The sequence below is a fragment of the Chiloscyllium punctatum genome, chromosome 9 (genome assembly GCF_047496795.1).
Source record: "Chiloscyllium punctatum isolate Juve2018m chromosome 9, sChiPun1.3, whole genome shotgun sequence".
NCBI lineage: Eukaryota > Metazoa > Chordata > Chondrichthyes > Orectolobiformes > Hemiscylliidae > Chiloscyllium > Chiloscyllium punctatum.
Genome location: NC_092747.1, coordinates 58746478 through 58767097, shown reverse-complemented (window position 1 = coordinate 58767097; position 20620 = coordinate 58746478). Strand labels below are relative to the sequence as shown.

At 38.1% G+C, this 20620-nt stretch overlaps 1 protein-coding gene across 4 annotated transcripts in view; it reads left to right on the top strand.

The window, feature by feature from the left end:
- The window catches only part of LOC140481437 (mitogen-activated protein kinase kinase kinase kinase 4), a 259191-nt gene that overhangs the window by 182654 nt on the left and 55917 nt on the right, over window positions 1–20620 (top strand). For all 4 annotated transcript variants that reach the window (XM_072577610.1, XM_072577608.1, XM_072577609.1 and 1 more), the window contains exons 6-13: window positions 1802–1892; window positions 4500–4630; window positions 4999–5053; window positions 8622–8700; window positions 9717–9892; window positions 10601–10673; window positions 13627–13837; window positions 19797–19958. In XM_072577610.1, coding sequence (XP_072433711.1) covers window positions 1802–1892; window positions 4500–4630; window positions 4999–5053; window positions 8622–8700; window positions 9717–9892; window positions 10601–10673; window positions 13627–13837; window positions 19797–19958 — 978 coding nt within the window. The remainder of the gene's footprint in view (window positions 1–1801; window positions 1893–4499; window positions 4631–4998; window positions 5054–8621; window positions 8701–9716; window positions 9893–10600; window positions 10674–13626; window positions 13838–19796; window positions 19959–20620) is intronic.

Genomic DNA, 20620 nt, shown 5'->3' with positions numbered 1-20620 from the left:
TCCTATTCAAACCTTTGAGGAAAACGTATTGAATTTGAAGAAAGTGGAGAATTAATTACAGATTAGATTGTTCATCTTCTAGTTTCTGTTACAGTCTGTTGGTACAGAATGTTTTACTGATAATGGAGTTCTTGAATTAAATCTTTAACTAAATTGTGTGTACCGTATTGTTGAAATGCACTAAATGTTCATTGTCTTATTCAACATTTTAATTTGGTTGTTCATATCTTTCAAATTGGTAAATCTGGCAAGATTGTGGAATATACAGCATGGGAATGGGCCCTTCAGCCCATGATGTTATGCCAAACATGACGTCAATTTAAACTAATCCCTTCAGCCTGCCCTTGGTCCATATCTCTCCATTGCTTGCATATTCCTGTGCTTATCTAAGAGTCTCTTAAAAGTCCCTATCATGTTTGCCTCCATCACCACACATGGCAATGTGTTCCACACTCCGACCACACACTGTTTAAAAAAACCTGCGCCTCACATATCTTTTGAACTTTTCCCCCTCTCATTTTTAAATGCATGCCCCCTAGTTTTAGACATTTCAACTTTGGGGGAAGTTGACAGTCAACCCTGTCTATGCATCTTATAAATGTATAGACTTCTTTCAAGTCTCCCCTCAGCCTCCGCTGCTCCAGAGAAAATAACCTAATTTCTCTAGCCTGTCCCTATAGCTAGAAAAATTATGTTGCAAATGGTCACTTTTTCTTTACAGGAACTTTCTCACTTTGACCAACTGGCATTTGTAGTGCCCTTCAGACTTGAAAAATGTTTAAAATGCAGAAGTATTCCAAGCATCGCATAAGATCTGATTGCTTTCTTTTTTTGGCTGTTGTCTGTACAGTAATATATTATTACGCCTTTTGTGGAAGACGCAATAAACTTTTTTCAACTGGAAAGTCTTGTGTGATATTTTAGCTTAATGCAAAAGCTGTCCTTTTCCCATTGCAGCATTTCCAGCCAAAGGTGTACAGTTACACTGACAGAAGTCTACTCTATTAACTTGCATGATCAGTTCTATGGATGTTATACAATGCTGTTGCTAGATTCTACCAAGTTGGACTGCTCTGAACTCTTATCCGTTCATTACCTCGTGTCTTTTTTTTATCATGTTATCTCCAAGTTTATTGTTTTTAGAATAATTAATAATCCAGTAGCACGGAATTCCAGAAGCTGAGAATTCTGCAGCAAGTAACTCCGCCTGCTGACTTTTCAAAGCCTACCTGACACCTGCAAGGCTCAAGAAAGGAGTGTGGTAGAATACAATCCATTGCCAGGATGAATGCAGCTGCAGCACTACTCTAGAAACTGGACATCATTGAGGATAAAGCTTCTTGCTTGATTGGCATCTATCCACCACCTTCAGTTTTCACTCCTTTCTTCACTGTTAGGTGGTGACAGCAGTTTTTAGCAACTCTCTATGACTCCTTCCAAATTTGTGATTTCCCCTATCTGGGGAATGGGAATGCCACCTGCAAATTTTCATTAAACCACATGCCACCCTGAGTTGGTTACGTTTAGTATTCCTGTACTGTCACTGGATTAAAACTATAAGCTCCCTACTTTGGAGATTAAAATTGTTCACTTGCACCTATACCTACACTGTATAGACTGCAACATTTCATGAAGGTTGTTTGCTTCACCTGACACTACTCAGACATCGCAGAGATCATCATAACACAGTAAACTTCTGATATTTAAGGGATATTATTTTTGCCAGTTAATCAAGAATGCCGACTGGTTAAAACAAAGTTTGCTGCAGGTTATTGGTATTTGTTTTTCCTTTTCTGTTTAGGGACTTTCACATCTTCACATCCACCATGTCATTCATCGTGATATCAAAGGACAGAATGTATTGCTAACAGAAAATGCTGAAGTGAAGCTGGGTATGTAACAAACAGTAGTAACTTGAAGCATTAATGTTAGAGTAGCTCATGTTGACATCTACTACAGTTTCTGAAATTAATTAGCAGAATGGTTAAGTTTGTGGAGTTGCATAAGGATAGGTTAAATGAACATTAAAAATTAATAAGCAACTTCTTCACTGCTTGCAATTACAAAAACAAAAATTATTTTAACCTATCTGCTCAGATATGTTACGACACACTTCTAGGACAGACGGGACTTGAACCAGTCGTTCTGGCCCAGGGGTAGGGACTCTATCAATTTGCCACTACAACCCTCCTTGCTAGCAGTTCAATGAGTTTTTAAGGAGATTTATATGTATCTGTGTGATGCTTTGCAACAAATGGAGATAAACTGTATATGCTATATGTGCTGAATCTGCCTTGTGCTCAATCTATAGCATAACTCTGTAAAAATGATTTCCAGAATAGCATAATATGAACAGAAAATGTTGAACAAACTCAACAGCTCAACCATAATTTGTGGAGAGTGAGGCAATGAATATTTCACATCAGGAATTTCTTTGGGGTGGTTGGGGATGGAAACCTGTGGGACAGAGAGGAGGTCCCATGGAGAAATCCCTATACCAAACCTTCCATCACAGCAGGCAGATTTAATCCAGACATTGGGATGAGCTTCTTAAATTGACAAAATGGGGCCTCAGTCAGCCCACTGACCCCAACACCATTCCTGCCACTGGTAAAATTGCATTAGGGGCAGGTAAATAATGTGAAGGCATTCGGACCTACAGGCAGCAGCATCCTAAATTCCTTTTCCTCTCTTCATAGATGCTGCCCGACTTGAGTATATTCATTATTTGCAGTATTTTGCTTTTATTTTGCAGAGTTTCACACACAGTTGGGTCAGGGGAGTGATTTATTAATATAGGACATTACATTAGAACTGAGTTTATAGTTGTCAAAGGACTTTGATGCAAAACTAATAAATGAATAGGTTAGCAGTCCTAATCCCATAATTCCCTAGTTTCATAACCCATAATGCTGCTAGTTCTAGAATTGAAGAGATCTACTTGTAAGTTTATGGTGCTCCATGTGAAAGGGTGAGTTATCTCTTTATTTCCTCTTACTCCAGAGGAGACTCTGGTTCCTTTGTTTAAAGGCACATTCATGCATGGATAGGATCCATACACTTGAAGAAAATGATGTATAGTTCGAATCTTTATTACAAGAACAAAAGTTTTACACCATGTTTACAGCTAACAGGTTTCCAATTGACTATTCTTACAGATAATTTCCAATCAAAAGATTTCACATTTACTCCCTATCTCTCATAATTCACATTCCAAGTTAGTACACATGACTATATTACCCAGTTGTATTCAAACTAATGCACATGATCATATTATCTAATCATATAATTGTGTTCACCCCTCTAATTGAAAAATCTATACTGTTTATTTCACCCCCTATCATGTGCCACATACTTTGAAGATTTTTTAAATTCTTTGTAATGGAGTGTACTATCAGGGTGGCACTTTCATAATTATGTTAACTGATTCTCTAGATATGTACTCTAGAACTTGAATTGAATGAGACCCTTTGGTCCTCGTCCATGCTGACCAGCTCTCCTAAATTAACCTAGTCCCATTTGTCAGCATTTAGCTCATATGCCTCTAAACCCTTCCTATTCACATACCATCCAGATCCCTTTTAAATGTTGTAATTGTACCAAAGTCCACCATTTTCTCTGGCAGCTCATTCCTTACTTGCACCATCCACTGCATGAAAAAGCTGCTCCTTTGGTTCCTTTTCAATCTTACCCCTCTCACCTTAGACCAGTGGCCTCTAATTTTAGACTCCCCAACCTTGGGGGGAAAAAAACCCTGGCTCTTCACCCTATCCATGCCCATCATGATTTTATAAACCTCTATAAGGTCCCCCTCCCTCCTCTGATGCTCCAGGGAAAATAGCCCCAGCCTGTCCAGCCTCTTCTGTAAGCTCCAGCCCTCCAAACCTGGCAGCATCCTTGTAAATCTTTTCTGAGCCATTTCAAGTTTCACAACATCTTTCCTAGAGCAGGGAGACCCGATAGACACAGATTTTTAATCTGTATGGGAATTGAGAGTTTTAGGGAAAAAGCAGGAAAGTGGGTTAACAGATCAGCAATGATTTTACTGAATGGTGGAGCGGACTCAATGGGCTGAATGGCCTACTTCGACTCTTACATCTTATAGTCTTTTATAATATTGGCAATCCAGAGAAGCAATTTACTTTACAATTTGTATCTACTGATCTTTTATTATAGTTGGATTAGGAAATTCTGAAATTCAGCACTCTGCTTTTCTGTGAATGTAAGGCTTATGAACACATCATGCAGAGGGTCCCTAACTTACGGACAACTGACTTATGAGCGCTCATATATCTGCATGCTATCCCATTGGAATGGTGTCATTTTAAAGATCTGGCGTGTGAACATTTGTTTCTTACTGTGTACGGCAATCTTCCTTTGTCTTGTGTTGTGGTCCGACTTGTGTACAAATCGACTTGTGAATGGATTTGCGTGGAACTCGTTTACAACCCATATTCTAACAATGCAAGTTGCTGTTTGTCTGGAATTTTTTATTATAGTGGATTTTGGTGTTAGTGCACAATTAGACAGGACCGTTGGCAGAAGAAATACCTTTATTGGGACACCCTATTGGATGGCACCAGAGGTCATTGCTTGTGATGAGAATCCAGATGCAACATATGATTATCGAGTAAGTTGTTGCCTTTTTTTATTTCCAGAATCAGTACTTGGGTCTTTCATGGAAATTTTTAAAAATGTTTTTTTTTAATTTGTGAACCTTTTTTAGAAATTTGTTTGAATGGAAATGTATTATAAAAGTCAAAATGTTTGATTTTAGCTGCAGTTTTTACTTGTAGCTAATTGAAAGTGTTGCTAAACTGAACCATCAGTTGATTGCAAATGATTATTAAAATGTTTTTATTTTGTCTTGTTAAAATGAAGAAACAGAAATAAAATCATTGTAAAACTGCTGTTTTTCACTGATTTTTGTGCTTTACCCTGACTTTTAATATGCAGAATTAGCTGAAAGCTGAATGAGTTACTATGTTTTCGTTTTAGAGTGACTTGTGGTCATTGGGAATCACAGCTATTGAAATGGCAGAAGGAGCACCTCGTAAGTAATTTGATACAATGTAACTTAGTGATACAACTTATCTTTAAATTGGGAACTATGTGTATAAAGTGTCACATTTTATCCAAGACCGAAATTTAGTTCTGGTAACTTAATGGGATAAGATTGTTCTCTTCTAGTTGAGTTCCAAGTTGAGTTTGGCAAACCTCTCAGAGCTACTTATGATTTACTTTCAATCAGCTGTAAGTGACGCCAAGGCGGAACAGGGGATGCTGCTGTCAGGTTGGAGAGCAGCTGGACCCTTGGCTGTCGGTCTGACTTCTGCAGCTTTCCTGGAAGTATCAGTTGTTGATATTAAGTGCATAATATGGAAGGATGTTGCATTCTAGCACCAGCATCCTATAATCAATAATTGTATCAAAGATAGGAAATAGAAGCCATTGAGTATCACAGTTGGTTTGAATATATTTGGTAGTTATTAGGATTAAAACACTTACTGATGGTAGGGAAAGATCATCTCTTTAATTCATGAATGGGACAAGGGTGTTGTTAGCTGATTGGATTGAGAAGGTGCTAGTAAACTGCCACCTTGAACTGCTGCAGTCCATGTGCTGTTGAGCAGGGGACTGAGGTGATGTGGCAGTTGAATCTCAACACTTGTGGGAAGAAGGGTAAGATTGAGAAAAACATAAGAGGCTTGTCAAGCAGGTTTAAAAAGGTGATCAGGAGAAAGAAATAGAATTGCTAAGCAGCAGCAATAAATTCTTTCCATGGCAGCAGCAGGGAAATATTTAAGTGAAATAAAAAGTTTAAAGAAATGAAACTGAAAAGTATATTAATGTTTTCAACAGAATGCCTACACTAAGACCATGCGTTTATGAAAATAAACATGCAGCTTTACAGACTTCACATTGCGAAATGGGCTTAAAGGCCTCAATGGAAAAGTCCACAGGGATTGATGGTATCTCTTTCCAGAGTTTGAGTAGAGTACAGGGATGGAATGTGTTAAGTGCTGAAGATCATGAGTAAATCACTGTGAATGCTGGAGTGGTCTCCATTGGCTAGGAAACAAACTGTATTCAAGAGTAAGCAAATTTAGTTTGGCCATTTGCATCGATCTAACTTCACAAACTAGTGTGGTAAAATAATATGTTACTTAAAGTATATTTGAGGAATAGCTGAGAGTAAACCCTAAAACTAAAGAAAGATCCTGAGATTTTGTTGGTAAGTTATCTCAGAATAAATGGTAAAAACCATATGGTATGATGAACTTGGATTTTCAGTAACATTTTCTGTTTGGTTATGGATGTGACTAAAACTGACCAGACCAACATTATTACCCAACCTTACTTGCTATTAGGGAGGGTAATAGTGTGACCCATATGAAAAACTGGGATAAAAACATTGCATTCATTAATAATTTGGTGATTGAAGGGAAGTAATTTTTCAGTAAACTAATGTTAGGATGGCAGGCAGGAGGAATTACAAGGAGAGTGCCCCAGGGATTGATATTGAGATTTATTATTTCTGAATGGTGGCACAGTGGCACTGCTGCCTCACAGCGCCAGAGACCCGGGTTCAATTCCCGCCTCCGGCAACTGTCTGTGTGGAGTTTGCACATTCTCCCTGTGTCTGCATGGGTTTCCTCCGGGTGTTCCGGTTTCCTCCCACAATCCAAAGATGTGCAGGTTAGGTGAATTGGCCATGCTAAATTGCCCTTAGTGTTAGGTGAAAGGGTTAATGTATGGGAATGGGTCTGGGTGGGTTGCTGTTAGGAGGGTCGGTGTGGACTTGTTGGGCCGAAGGGCCTGTTTCCACACTGTAACTAATTTAATCTGAATGAAATCACTAACTGTATTAGAAACTCCAAAATAAATGTTCAGATGACAAACTAAGGAAGGATTGCAGGAAGAGGGGGACAAGCAAAGTAAAATAGTAAGACTGCAGTAAAAATAGTCAGGTAAAATATTCGAGAAGTCAAGTTTGGTTGAGAAGGTTTTTTTTGAAAAATAGAAGTTGGTAAAACTGGAAATAAAAAATGGATGCTATAGTTATAGTTGGTAGCATGAAGTAGCTGAAAATGAAGTGGAATTGTTTCTGAGAGTGAGCTGTAAGCACTTTAGAGTTGAAGTGATCACTGTATAGCAGTAAATAAAAATCAGGGATATTACTGTAAAATTTTACAAGCCACTTCTTGAGTTAAGTGCTAATTAGTTTTGAGCATCTTGTCATAAGAAGAGCATTTAACCTATGGTGGTGTCGAATTGACCTGGTAATTCAGCTGATTCATTGCAACAAATTGAATTATATAGAAAGGTGGCAGGAAAGGCGGTCCAGCGTCTTGAATGGAGAAGATTCAGTCGTGAGCTCAATGTACTATTTAAGATATTAATCAGCATTGGTGAGGTAAATCTAAACTGTTTGCATTGAAGCAAAGCAATGGACTAAACCAAGGGAGTATATGATAAAATTGATGAATGTAGTATTTACGATAAATGTCTGGAAGAACTTATCAAGAGATGGTCAACACTTGGAGTGGTTTTCTGGTACATCAGCAGAAACTAAAAACCAAACCAAGACCGGTGAACTGATGGGCGAGTGTGTTTATAAATACATTAACAAAGATGGATTGAAGAGCGTTTCTCATTGATTTTTCTCAATCATCATTGCGGTATTGTAGAAGAGATGCTCTTTTTCATAAGACTTAGAAATGATTCCACCTCAGCATCGACCCTTATTTTCAGTACAGATCCATAAAATGTTATTTGTTTTTGTAAGAGTACATGTAGTGTGTATTTAAAGACAGTACTTAACATAACTAATATGATAAAGAGCAATTACATTTAGAACTCACTTATAGAAGAATGTAAACATAGAGAAAAAAGATCTAATTTGGACCACTTGATCTTAGTTAATCCTGATTACTGGTTCAAGATAAAACTATATATTTTGTTCCTTCCTCATTGTGGAGTGCTTAATTGAATGTCTGCAAGCTGTTTTGCTACTCCTGTCATACCACAGTATGCCATATAATATCTGATATATTAGATACTTTGATGTTTTCTTGAGCAAACATTACTTTTAGTTAAATGCCAAACTTTCAATTTGGTTAAAATATGATGGTCTAATTTGGGGGTTAAAAAAGAATGAAACCAAATTAAGAGATTTAGAGACTAAAGGCATTATGCATTGGTAAGCATATAAAACTGGACACAGCTCTATCTGAATTAATTTTATACGCCTTCTTTTGGCTAATTCTTATTCATATCCAGCATTAATTACTTTCTCCTAATTCTCCCTTATATAGTTGGTAGTGGGAAGTGGCCAGAGAACATATAATTTGTTTGATGCTTAGAATACAAATGAAAAACTGTTTGCATTCCTGAGAAAAGATGTTTCATTCTAGTATTTGGATTAAAATCTATTAATCCATTTGATTTGCATAACAGATTATAGGAAAGAAGAGTGAGCAGAGAAATTGACATGAATCTCTAGTTATTTAAATTTCATGAAAACATTTTTGGATTTCCAGTTTATTTGGCTAACTAATTATGATTATTTGTTGAAGTATTATAATGAGGCAATTGTTCTTTGTAATTTTACTTTTTAGCTCTTTGTGACATGCATCCAATGAGAGCACTCTTCCTCATTCCCAGGAATCCACCTCCACGACTGAAGTCTAAAAAATGGTTTGTATATTTATTTTAATACTTAAAATAAAAGCAACTTATTTGCTTGATTGAGCTCTTTGACTTTTAAGCACCTGCAATAATGTTAATTTCATATGGCTGGTCAAATTGCATTTTCGAAATGCCGGTGTACAGACCTCATGAATGTGTGCATCTCATACACAGTGACTTGTTTGATTTATGACCTGTGCAACTTGAATTAAAACAGTTTTCATTACAGCTACACAACAGCTGTTAATCTTTTGCTACATGGTTAAAGGTGAGTTTTCTGTTACAATCTGAAGAGGTTGCTGGATTTTACCGCCTTTCACCCTCTTGCTCCTTTCCATTTTCAGTGGGAGCACTACATTCTTAAGATTTTTGTGTTCTCTCTTGGAATACCCAGCTGATATGCCAGGATTGGTCTGGGTTTCTGACTTGGATTTGAAACCAAGCCTTGCTGCACTGCATTAGTATTTGAGATTTGTTGTACTTAGAAATTTACTGAACAGATATTTTGAATTACGTACGTCAGTTATATTGCTTAAACATTTCTTAAAATAGATATTTGCAATTAACTTGTTTGTTAATGATGTCAATCCAGCAATTCAAATGAATTTTCTGAGTCCTCCGATTCATGGATGATGAAAACATACAGATTGCTTCAATAGTACTAGCCTGACCTAACCAGAGATATGGGATGATTAATTGTTTAGCTGCCATGAAATCCTTGTACTGTGTGAAGTTGTTTGTGCTGTGCATATATACTTGAAAATGGATTTTAATGCATATATTAAATTTTGAATGTTATCTAATTGGGTTTTTTGAAGGTAGTGTTCAAAATAAATACTTGTGCAGATATGAATAGTCACTTTAAGTTATCACTAAAACCTTGCTTACAACTCTGAGCAAAATCAACTCTGCTGATAGGTATGCAAATTCAAAACTGAACAAGAATTGAATGGATAATCTCATTTTAAGTTAATTTCCAAATCATTAGCTATTCACGTTTAAATAAAATTTTCATCCATTTTCAGGTCAAAGAAATTTTTCAGCTTTATTGAGAGCTGTTTGGTGAAGAATTACATGCAAAGGCCTTCAACTGAGCACCTGTTAAAACATCCATTTATCCGTGACCAGCCAAATGAGCGGCAAGTTCGAATCCAGTTGAAAGATCATATTGATAGAACTAGGAAGAAGAGAGGAGAAAAAGGTATGCTGTACAATATTGATGCAATTACAAGAAACAGTTATTTAATTGCTGATTGTAGGCTTCTTCAGTTAACAAAAGAAAATCATTTTGTACATTAAAATATTACTCCTATTTGACAGACGCAAAAATTTAAACCTCCATATTCATACAAATGAATTTTGAAATTGTTTCTGCATGAGGAATACACTGAGAAATGTAAGCAAAATCAGCATCCATAAGATTTGACCATTTTATCAATGTAACATACTTCTCCTTATCTCTATAATGCAAAATAGGCATTGTTTGCTTGACTTTTGAAGTGATCAGTTCATCAGAGTTGAAAAGACATTCTTTTTCTTGATTAAGTAACCTTTCAGAGTAATCAGCATCTGAAGAAAATAAACCTCATCCTGTTTAAACCAAGAACACATCAGTTCATATTCTGGAGATACATGGTAGTCATATCTAGCAGTACCATGCTGGGTAAATAATTTACCTGATGCCATAACATTATGCAACAATGATTCATATTGTCTCAGTGGTGAAGGAAAACTTGAGCTTTCATAAAGCTGGTGCAGGTATGATTGACCAAGTGATCATCTCCTGTGCTTTATGAATCTATATTCTGTCAGTTATGAAAGTGAGGCCTGTTTTCCATCTCCAGTAATAAACATACCCAAACAAAGATTGACATGATTCACGTAAAACGCAATGTTTAATTTAATTTAGATGAAACTGAATATGAATACAGTGGGAGTGAAGAGGAGGAGGAGGAGTTGCCTGAACAAGAAGGAGAGCCAAGGTAATGTGTTATTTTAAATTTAAGGTGTCCTGTCTGGATTTATACATGTCTAGAATTGGTAATTATTTTGACAAATAGGGAGTATATCTTATGGAAACTCTGTATGGACCAAAGTTTCTCTTGCAGGTTCCCTTTTTTTTTCTCTCTTTTCTCTTCTATAATCTTTGTTGCAGTCTTCTGTCTGATTTTGACTTATTCTATTTTCTGTCACTTCAAAATAAGTTCTGCCAGAATCTCACTGTCCTCTGGTTAAGGGGTTGCATAGATATTGATTTGGAGATGCCGGTGTTGGACTGGGGTGTACAAAGTTAAAAATCCCACAACACCAGGTGATGGTCCAACAGGTTTATTTGGAAGCACTAGCTTTCAGAGCTCTGCTCCTTCATCAGGTGGTTGTGCCACAACTACCTGGAAGCTAGTGCTTCCAAATAAACCTGTTGGACTATAACCTGGCATCGTAGGATTTTTAACTTTGCATGAATAATATTATTGCAAAGAGAAAGTGAGGACTGCAAATGCTGGAGATCAGAGTAAAGAGTGTGGTGCTGGAAAAGCATAGTCGGTCAGGCAGCGTCCGAGGAGCAGGAGAATCGACGTAAGCCCTTAATCAGGAATAAGGCTTGAGTCAAGGGGGTAGAGAGATAAATGCGAAGTGTTTGGGGCAGTGGGGAAATTTGGCTGAGAGTGGAATAGGTAGATGAAGGTGGGTGTAATTGGAATAGATCAGAGGGGAGGGTGGAGTGGGTAGGTGAGAAGGAAGATGGACAGGTAGGACAGGTCATGAGGGCAGTGCCAAGTTGGAAGATTGGATCTGGAATAAGGTGGAGGTGGTGAAATGAGAAAACTGGTGAAATCCACATTAATTCCGTGTGTTTCGAGGGTCTCAAGGCTGAAGATGAGATGTTCTTCCTCCAGGCATCAGGTGGTTAGGGTTTGGCCATGGAGGAGGACCAGCATCTGCATGTCCTTGGCGGAGTGGAAGTGGGAGTTAGTGTTCAGCCACTGAGCAGTGGGGTTGCTTTGCCCATGTGTCCCAGAGATGTTCTCTGAAGTGTTCTCTTCAGAGATGCCTTCATCTACCTATTGCACTGTCAGCTACCCTCTCCCTAGCACGTGCATACACACGCACACACGCGCGCACACACGCACACACGCGCACACACACACACACGCACACACCCCCCCCCCACCCATTTATCTCTACCCCCTTGGCTCACAAGCCTCATTCCTGATGAAGGGCTTATGCCTGAAATGTTGATTCTCCTGCACCTCAGATGCTGCCTGACCTGCTGTGCTTTTCTAGCATCACACTGTCGACTAATATTATTGCAAGTTTATTTCAGTAACCCTGAGCTGACTATTGGGTAGATGCACAAACCTTCCCTTCCTCTGTTGTTTGTTCACACTCTCTTCCTTCTCAAGAAGATAGGCCTATTCTCTTTTCTGTATATCCCTCTGTGGTGGAGAGTTCAAATCTATTGTGAGAGTTTGTGCAGACCCTAAAGCTACCAGTGTTTTTTTATTTGTACAGAGATCTACTTCATAAATTATGACCTGTAATTCACCATGCTGAATTGGAAATTTGAAGTATGCAGGTAATTTGAAATATGAGAAGATTTAGCTGAAAAATGTATCTTCTTAACAATTTCACCTCCACACCAAAGGATTTTATCGTGAAATTGAGGATTGTTTAGAATAAGAGTAATCAGGACATGAATATCCCAATACACGATTGCAATTTGATGTAAATGTTGTACAGATATATAACAACAGATACTTAGTTTGACTTTTTGAGGGAACAAAGAATGATTAAGTTCAGAGAAGGACCCATTACACAAACATTTTGTTTGAATGAACAAAAAGGAAGTTTTTAAAAAAGGGTGTAAATTTCAGAGAAACATTTAACATTGATGTGTATAGTGGCTTCCTGTGAAAGTACTGTAAGAAAATAATTATTGTGGAAAATGTTTCACATTTGGGTTGATCGTCCATAGTGCGTGTATGTATCACGTTACATACTGCTGAATGGTACATGAAGTAATGAAATGGAGTAATAGGAGACTCATGTGAAGCATTACATCCTGCACCAGCACAGATCAGTTGGACCAACTGGTTGTGTAGCCCACTTTCTATTTACATGTTTGAGTTTCCTAGGGTCGGTGAATTCCTTCTAGGAATTCTTGTACAAGTCTCTGTTTGGCTTGTCCGAGGATGAATGTGTTGTCCCAGTCAAAGTAGTGTCCTTCCTCATCCGTATGTAAGAATGCTAGTGAGAGTGGGTCATGTCGTTTTGTGGCTAGTTGACGTTCATGTATCCAGGATTCTTAGAAACAACTCTGGAACTCTATCAATAAACATAATGATTTGGATCCCATTTACCACCCCCTAAGAAAACAGGAAATGACATCACAAACCCTAGGAAACTCAAACATTTAAATAGAAACCAAGCTACATTACCAGTGCTTCATTTGGAGACTTACTGAAGATGTTACCTAGTATAGTGATGAAACTTCTGAAAACGAACCTTCCAGCTCAGCGAGCAAACCTACCTCCAGAACCTCAACCTGAGCTACAAATCTTCTCAAAACTCTCTATTTCCCACAATGTGAGGGACAGAAATTAAGCTATTTTATATGTGGTTAGTTCAAAAGATTTGTCGATATTTATGAATTTATTTTTAATTATAATGACTATGATTTCTACTGTTCATCATAACAATAACTCAGTACAACTCCTAGCTGTTTCTCCTGTTAAGTAAATTTGGATGGTGCACCCTTTATGCTTTTACTGACCCTTCTCAAAAGGCATTGGATAACACTTGCTCAATGGGGTCAATTTCACTTTTTGAATCCAAATTTGTCTGCAAGTAGTTTTACAAATTTAGATTTATTACACTTGAACCTATCTTTGTGAAGGAGAACACTGGGGAAAGAAATTCTTCTTTCTTTTGTAGCTCAATTGTTAATGTACCTGGAGAATCTACTCTACGTCGTGACTTCCTGAGATTGCAGCAAGAAAACAAGGAACGCTCTGAAGCCATGCGTCGGCAGCAAATCCTTCAAGAACAGCAGCTACGAGAGCAAGAAGAGTATAAAAGACAGCTCCTTGCAGAGCGTCAAAAGCGTATTGAACAACAGAAGGAGCAAAGGCGACGACTTGAAGAAGTAAGAATTTAAAATAATGTCAAGACATTATGATTTGGACACTTTTTCAGAAATGTTAGAATGCTTTAAATAGAAGTTAATGTTTGTGTCAAGTGCATTAAAGCAATCGGCAAGATTAGTTTGGAACAAGTTTGAATAACTTTAACAAAGTATGTTATGTAACTAAACTTTATATCGACATAGTTATTAGGCACATCGTACTACTTTTGGTTTAAAACAAAGTTTACCTTGATGTGTAATTTCTTTTTGGTCATTACACACTGGTTATCACCAGTTTTGCTTTTACTTGAAATTTCCTTTTTCCATTCTTATGTCAAAAGTAATCTGTTCTACCCTTCTGCTTGCATGTTGTTGGACTGTACCTTGCTGCTGTCTAAAGTTTTAGAAACTATTGCCTTTCAATTCTTGTATCACCTTGAAAATTTCTATCAAAAGTTGAAAGGCATTCTACTTAGCAAGTATTTACTGTACTTCTAGCATACAACCTTATTCTAAGAAACAATGGCGCAGAGAGGTTTTAATCATGTAGCTCCTTCTGCAATCCAAGCTTCCTTTGACTATCTTCTTGCTGTTACACTTCATTGAAAAGACAAGTGAATGTGATTTTTTGCATATTTAGTGTCCGGCCAGAGTTGTGATGAAGTATTCTCCACTTGCCGTTCTAACAACACTCAAGAAGCTTGGCATCAGCCAAGTTCAAAGCAGCCTGCTTGATTAGCACTCCATCTGCAATCTTTAATATTAAGTCCATTCACCACTGGTGCATTAGTAGCAGCAGTGTATACCATTTATAAGATACATTGCAACAACTCAACTAGGTTCCTTCGATAGCACCTTCCAAGGCAGTGACCTCTTGTCCCTTGAAGGAGAAGGATAACAGATGGGAACACTACCTGGAAGTTCCTCTTCAAGCCTCTATCAATCTGATTTGGAATTAAATTGTCATTGCTTTGTTGTTATGGGGTTAAAATCGTGGAAGTCTTATCTGATTAGGACTGTAGCTGTACCTAAAATATATGGACTGCAGTGATTCAAGAAGGGACCTCACCACCACCTCGTCAAATGCAATTAGGGATGGGCAGTAAATGCCGGCCTACCCATTGGCAACCACATTTTGTCAATTAAGTTTATTTTAAAAAGAAACAAATTTATTTGATATGGCGAGGACATGAAGCTAGAGCTGTTTCAATGTTTTTGCCATCCTTATGCTTTGTAGACACGAGAAATCATGGGTATAGGTAAATGGAGGATTTCACAGTCCAGACTTGGGCTGTGAGTTGGTGAACGGGCTGTGAGTTGGTGGACAAGCTTGTAGACTCGGGAGATATGAGGTACAGAGGAACCTCGGTTATCTGGCATTCGATTATCCGAATATTGGATTATCCGGCAAGATTGCAAGGTTGTGATGCTCAGCTAAACTATGTTATCCGGCATTCGGTTATCTAGAATTTGATTGACGAAATGAAGTACTGCCCGCCCATGTCCTTCGGATAATCGACGTTCCTCTATTCTTGCTGCAGAATTCCTAATTTCTAACTTCCTCATGTCACGTTACTTACCCAGACGTCCCAGTAAATCGTCTAGTCTATGAATTCCCCTTCTACCCTGCCAGATAACTTTGGTGAAGATTCAACAGCAGTAATGTGAGATATGGATGTGATAGAAGTGGAGGGCGGTACAGATGAGATTTACCACGATGTTGCCCAGAATGGAAAGTTTCAGTTATGAAGAGAGATTGGACAGACTGGGGTTGTTTTCCTTAGAGCAGAGGAGATTGAAAGAGGACACGATTGAGATATATAACATTGAGGGATAGGGTAGACAGGAAGAAACATTTCTCCTTGATGGAGGATCAATTACCAGATTTAAATTAAGAAGCAGAAAATTTAGAGGAGATGAAAGGCAAAACTTTCAACCAGAGGATGGTGGGTATCTGGAGCTCACTGCCTATAAGGGTGGTGGAGGTAGAGACTCTCATGACATGAAGAAGTATTTAGATGTACACTTGTGATACCAAGCCCCCCACAGCTAGGGCCAAGTGCTGGAAAATGGGATTAGAATAGTTAGGTGGATTTTTTTACATGTATGGATGTGTTGGGCCAAAGGCTGTAAATCTCAGTGACACAGGGAAAAGCAGATGCATGGAGTCTGTTGCCAGGCATGAATTTTGCTAACTGAGAAATTAGAAATGGTTCTGAGTACTGCAATTATCAGCAAGTATCCCTGTCTTGACCTTGTGATGGTGTGGGAGTGTCATTGTTGAAACAGCTGAGGATGGTTAAGCCTGTGTCTCTATTCTGAAGAATTATTGCAGTGATATTCCAAGGTTTGAGCTAAGTGTCCTCCAGCAACTACGTCCTTCTGGAATGACTCAGGCCAGTGACGTATTTTCTCTTTTGATCCCTACTGACGTCAAATTTAATATTAGCTCTACAATACCACACTCTGAGATGTTAAGGTGAAGTTGCGTTCACCTCATCTTTGGAATTTGGCTCTTTGTCATTTAGAACAATACTATAATGAGGTTTGGAGCCACATTGTGGCAGTATCTGAACAGAACAGCAGTCAGTAGGCTATTTGAAAGCACTGTCAATGCACCATGGATTTGTCCTGATTTTTTTATGGAAGGCATATACCTAGACAATTTTCAGATTGTCAGGTAAATGTCCTTCTTGTAGCTACCTTGAAGCAGCTTGGCTTGAGCTTGTGCTTCTAATGCAGCACAAATGATCAGCACTGTAGCCAGGATTGTTGTCAGGATGCTCTGTATTTGCTTTAAGAAAGTGCTGTCCGTTATGTTTTTAATCAAATGGCATGGATCTAATTGGCTGAAGACTGGCTTTTATGATGATGGATAGCTCAGTAGGAGGCCAAGATGGTACAGTGACTGGATCTACTTGATGTTTGTGTAGCCTTCTTCTCCTGTTGGTTGTTTAATTCCCTGCCACTTTTTGTGACTGGATGTAACAGGATTGCATATTTAAGATCTTGATTTATTATGCTGTTTGGCATGGCTATCAGGCTATCATTTTAATTGGCATCAATATAGAACAGATCAAGCAACTTCAAACTGATGATAGGCACGAGAAGCTGTAGCTAAGAGCAATAGAATTGCATTCCATCACAGTCTGTAATCTCACTCTATTGCATTATCATCAAGTCCATGACAACAACTGGTACAATGAGGAGTGTAGAATAGCAGATGAGCAGTGCCAGGAATATCAAGAGTTGCCAACTTCTGGTGAGCCAGAGGACATATATGCTAAACAGCAGTAGCAGAATAGAAAGAGCCAAGCAATCCCATAACCAATGGATCAAGATTGTGCTGCACGATTTAATAGCTTTTTAGGCAATTTGAGATAGTTAAGAGTCAACTATATTGCTGTTGGGTCTGGACTTCAAAACAAACCACAAACTCTGTAAGAAGGCCAGGTTTCCTTGTGCAAAGGAAGGATGTATCATGGGCAATTTTTAAAAAAAATGACTATAAGGTCACCATACTGATTAGCTCTATTACCATTGTCACCATACTGATAATAGTTCATCTTTCCAGAAGTGTTATCAATTCATTTAAATTCTTAACCCGCATGATAGGGTTTGATTCTACCCCCATTCTGCAAGATCACTAGACCAGCCCTCTGGCTTACTACTCAAGTAATTCATTCACTATGCTACCGTATTTTAATTTACAAACTGCCGTTAAACTAAACAATCAACATGATTTAATGGTAAAAAGAATTACAACCGTGTGATCGCAATTTTGCCATTGTTGTAGATAATGAGAGAGATTATAATTGCTGTTTTACTCAAGAAACAGATTTATAGCAAAAAGGCCGAATACTGTTGGAATTTTGCTCAATAATGCAAAATTTATACATGAAATCAAGGAAAGAAAGTGGCAATCGAGTAATAAAAATAGATGGACAAATTCAGTAGCTAAGCAATGGGCAGATATTAAAACTAATAATTGTCTGGTAGTGCAAAATTTGAAAAAGGCACACTTCATCATAGTTTTTCATATTGAATCCATCAGGATGTTTTGCAAAAAATACCATAATAAAGGGAATCTTCTACTGGATGAGAATAGATCATTGGGGTGGTCAGTGGAATCTGGTAGAGGCATTCTGATGGAGAATGCTTGAGTCAATGATGTCTGACAGTTAACTGCAGCCCTTGTTTAAATTTTAAACAAAGCAGTTTGAATCTGAGTGGTCAAATATTATCCTGGAAAATGAAGAGGTCAGCAGAGAAAAAGGCTGGGGTTCAGATCACCGCATCACTAGGTAATGAGATGGGGACAAGTGTCGAACTAAGGAATTTGGCTTAATAAACTTGATTAACATCAAGCACTGCAGGTGCTCGAGTTCTGAAAGAAAAAAAGCAAAATGCTGAAGAAACTCAGCATCTGTGGAGAGAGAAAAAGAGTGAACTTTTTGAGTCTGGTATGTCCCTTCAGTTCCACCCCATCACTCACTCATCCCCAGGATATTTCTCCCTGCCCCCACCGCCTGCCCCACTCCTTCTGCCCACCACCTGCAAACCCCCCTCCACCTTTCTGTATGATTTATGCAATATGGAAAGTCTGACTCACCCATTGCACACAAACTTAATGAGAAGTTTACTTTTCAATTTTCTGAGCAGCTACTTGGTTCAGGTTCGGGGATATACACACTAATTGCAATTACTTCGTTTCCAACCTTCAATGCCAATATTTAATGGTGCTGCCAAAAGGTTATTTGGGGTCTCGCGCACAAATGAGTAATTGTGCTACATGGATTTCAGTGCCAGCGAGGTGCTTGGGATGTAAACTATAAATCAGTTGAAGATCAGATTTATAAATCAGCATATACCTCCACCAGCTTAAACTTGCAAAATTCAAACATGGTGTTCAACATTAGATGTGATTCTATTATTGAACAGGATTTTCTGGATAATTCTGTGTGCAACCAATTTTAGATTGTCAATTGGCCTCAATATGATGCATTTGTGTGCACTGAAAGCTACATACAGACAGCGTCCTATTCTTGAAGAAGATGTACGTGCAATGTGCCTGTTTCACTTCAGGAAAATGGGTGGTAGCTATTTTCAGTTCACTTGTTAGGCTAATGGCATGACCAACCAGGGCCAGCCTGCTTGGTTTACAATTAAAACAATGGCAGACAGTTAACTGGCAATCATTACTAACTGGTGCATTCTCCATGGTAACATCTCCATCAGTCACACATGACTTGTAAATCAATTAACACTATCCTCTCATATAGTATAAATGCTAGTTTTCCCCTCGATGTGATATTCTTGTGAATTGTCCTGATGAGTGGACGACAAAACATTTTGATAAAATATTTCTGTTTTTCAGCAATAATATTTAAAGCACCGCCTCATTCTGCTTGGGCAAAATCCTTTTCAAATTGCATGTCATAGTATGTGTGGTTGTTTTGAAATCACATCTTCGTTCCGATGTACAGTAAATAAATTGTTTCCATTTACCCTGTTTTAACTTTTGGGTAAGTGCTTAAAAACACACTTTAAGTGCTCTGTATTGTTCTCACAGCTGTATTTTCAAAAGAAAGTCATAGAAATACTTGTAAAGGTGCAAATGAAATGTGTGTACTACCCTTGGCTAATTCTCCAAAAATGTTCGTTGTAAAATCCAGGAAGTGACCACAAGATGGTTGTTAATTTTGTATCGGTGATTAAGTCTTAATTATTTACACTTACTGACAAACTCCCCCCAAGTGTACATTGCCTGACAGTGGAATAGCTACTTGTTCAAACTTTGTTAAACCAGTTTATAAATAATGCCATTTTAATGCAATTTCTTTTCCGATTTATAAATATGGCACATTTGGAATCAAATGATGGAAAGCCCAGAACTGACATTTGGGCCAAATTTAATTTCGGGTGAATGCAACAAATCAATTATATGGGATCTAACTGAGCATTTTGTTTGTTTGAGTAGCAGCAGAGAAGGGAGCGAGAAGCACGAAGACAGCAGGAGCGTGAGCAAAGAAGGCGTGAGCAGGAGGAAAAGCGAAAATTGGAGGAACTGGAACGCCGAAAGAAGGAAGAGGAAGAAAGAAGAAGGGCAGAAGAAGAAAAGAGGCGAGTGGAGAGAGAGCAGGTGATTTTTGTTGTCGCTCTTCAATTACTTAATACAGAGCCAAGAATTTGTTGTCTCAGTTATCAAAATGATATTCTGTGTGCTAGTTTGAATTTATTCTCCTCATTTTGCTGCATGAGCAATAGTTTGGGTCCATAAATTTCTGTATGACTGTTGACCATACTACTAGATGACTGGCAAGGTATATCCAAGCAAACTGAAACAAACAATGCCTCATTCTTTCACTGTACTGATCGAGCAAAACATGTACCTCATTCATTCTCCCACCTAATGGTATAACTGAGAGCATTCAAAAGCATAGCACGAGTAATTTGGCAGCACATTGTCCATTCCCATTTCATTTCTCATTTACTGTGTTCCTCACTACTTCATTCTCCGTCTTTCTCCACTATTCCTACTGCCCATCTGTCTTGCATCAGAGCTCAATCTTTCCACAGTGTTTGTGTTGAGTTGTTCAACATTGAAGACATCAGATGTGAAATTTATAATCCTCTTGCTGTTTCCTTTTAAAAATTTTAATGGTCAAATATTTTAACACAAGTGGATGTGGCGAAATTCAAATTTCTGTGGTGAATCTGGTTTTTTTTTTATTATATCCTCTAGTTTGCAGTCATTTAAAAACCATGAAGCAGGCTTGGTATAATTTAAAATTTGCCGCTTCA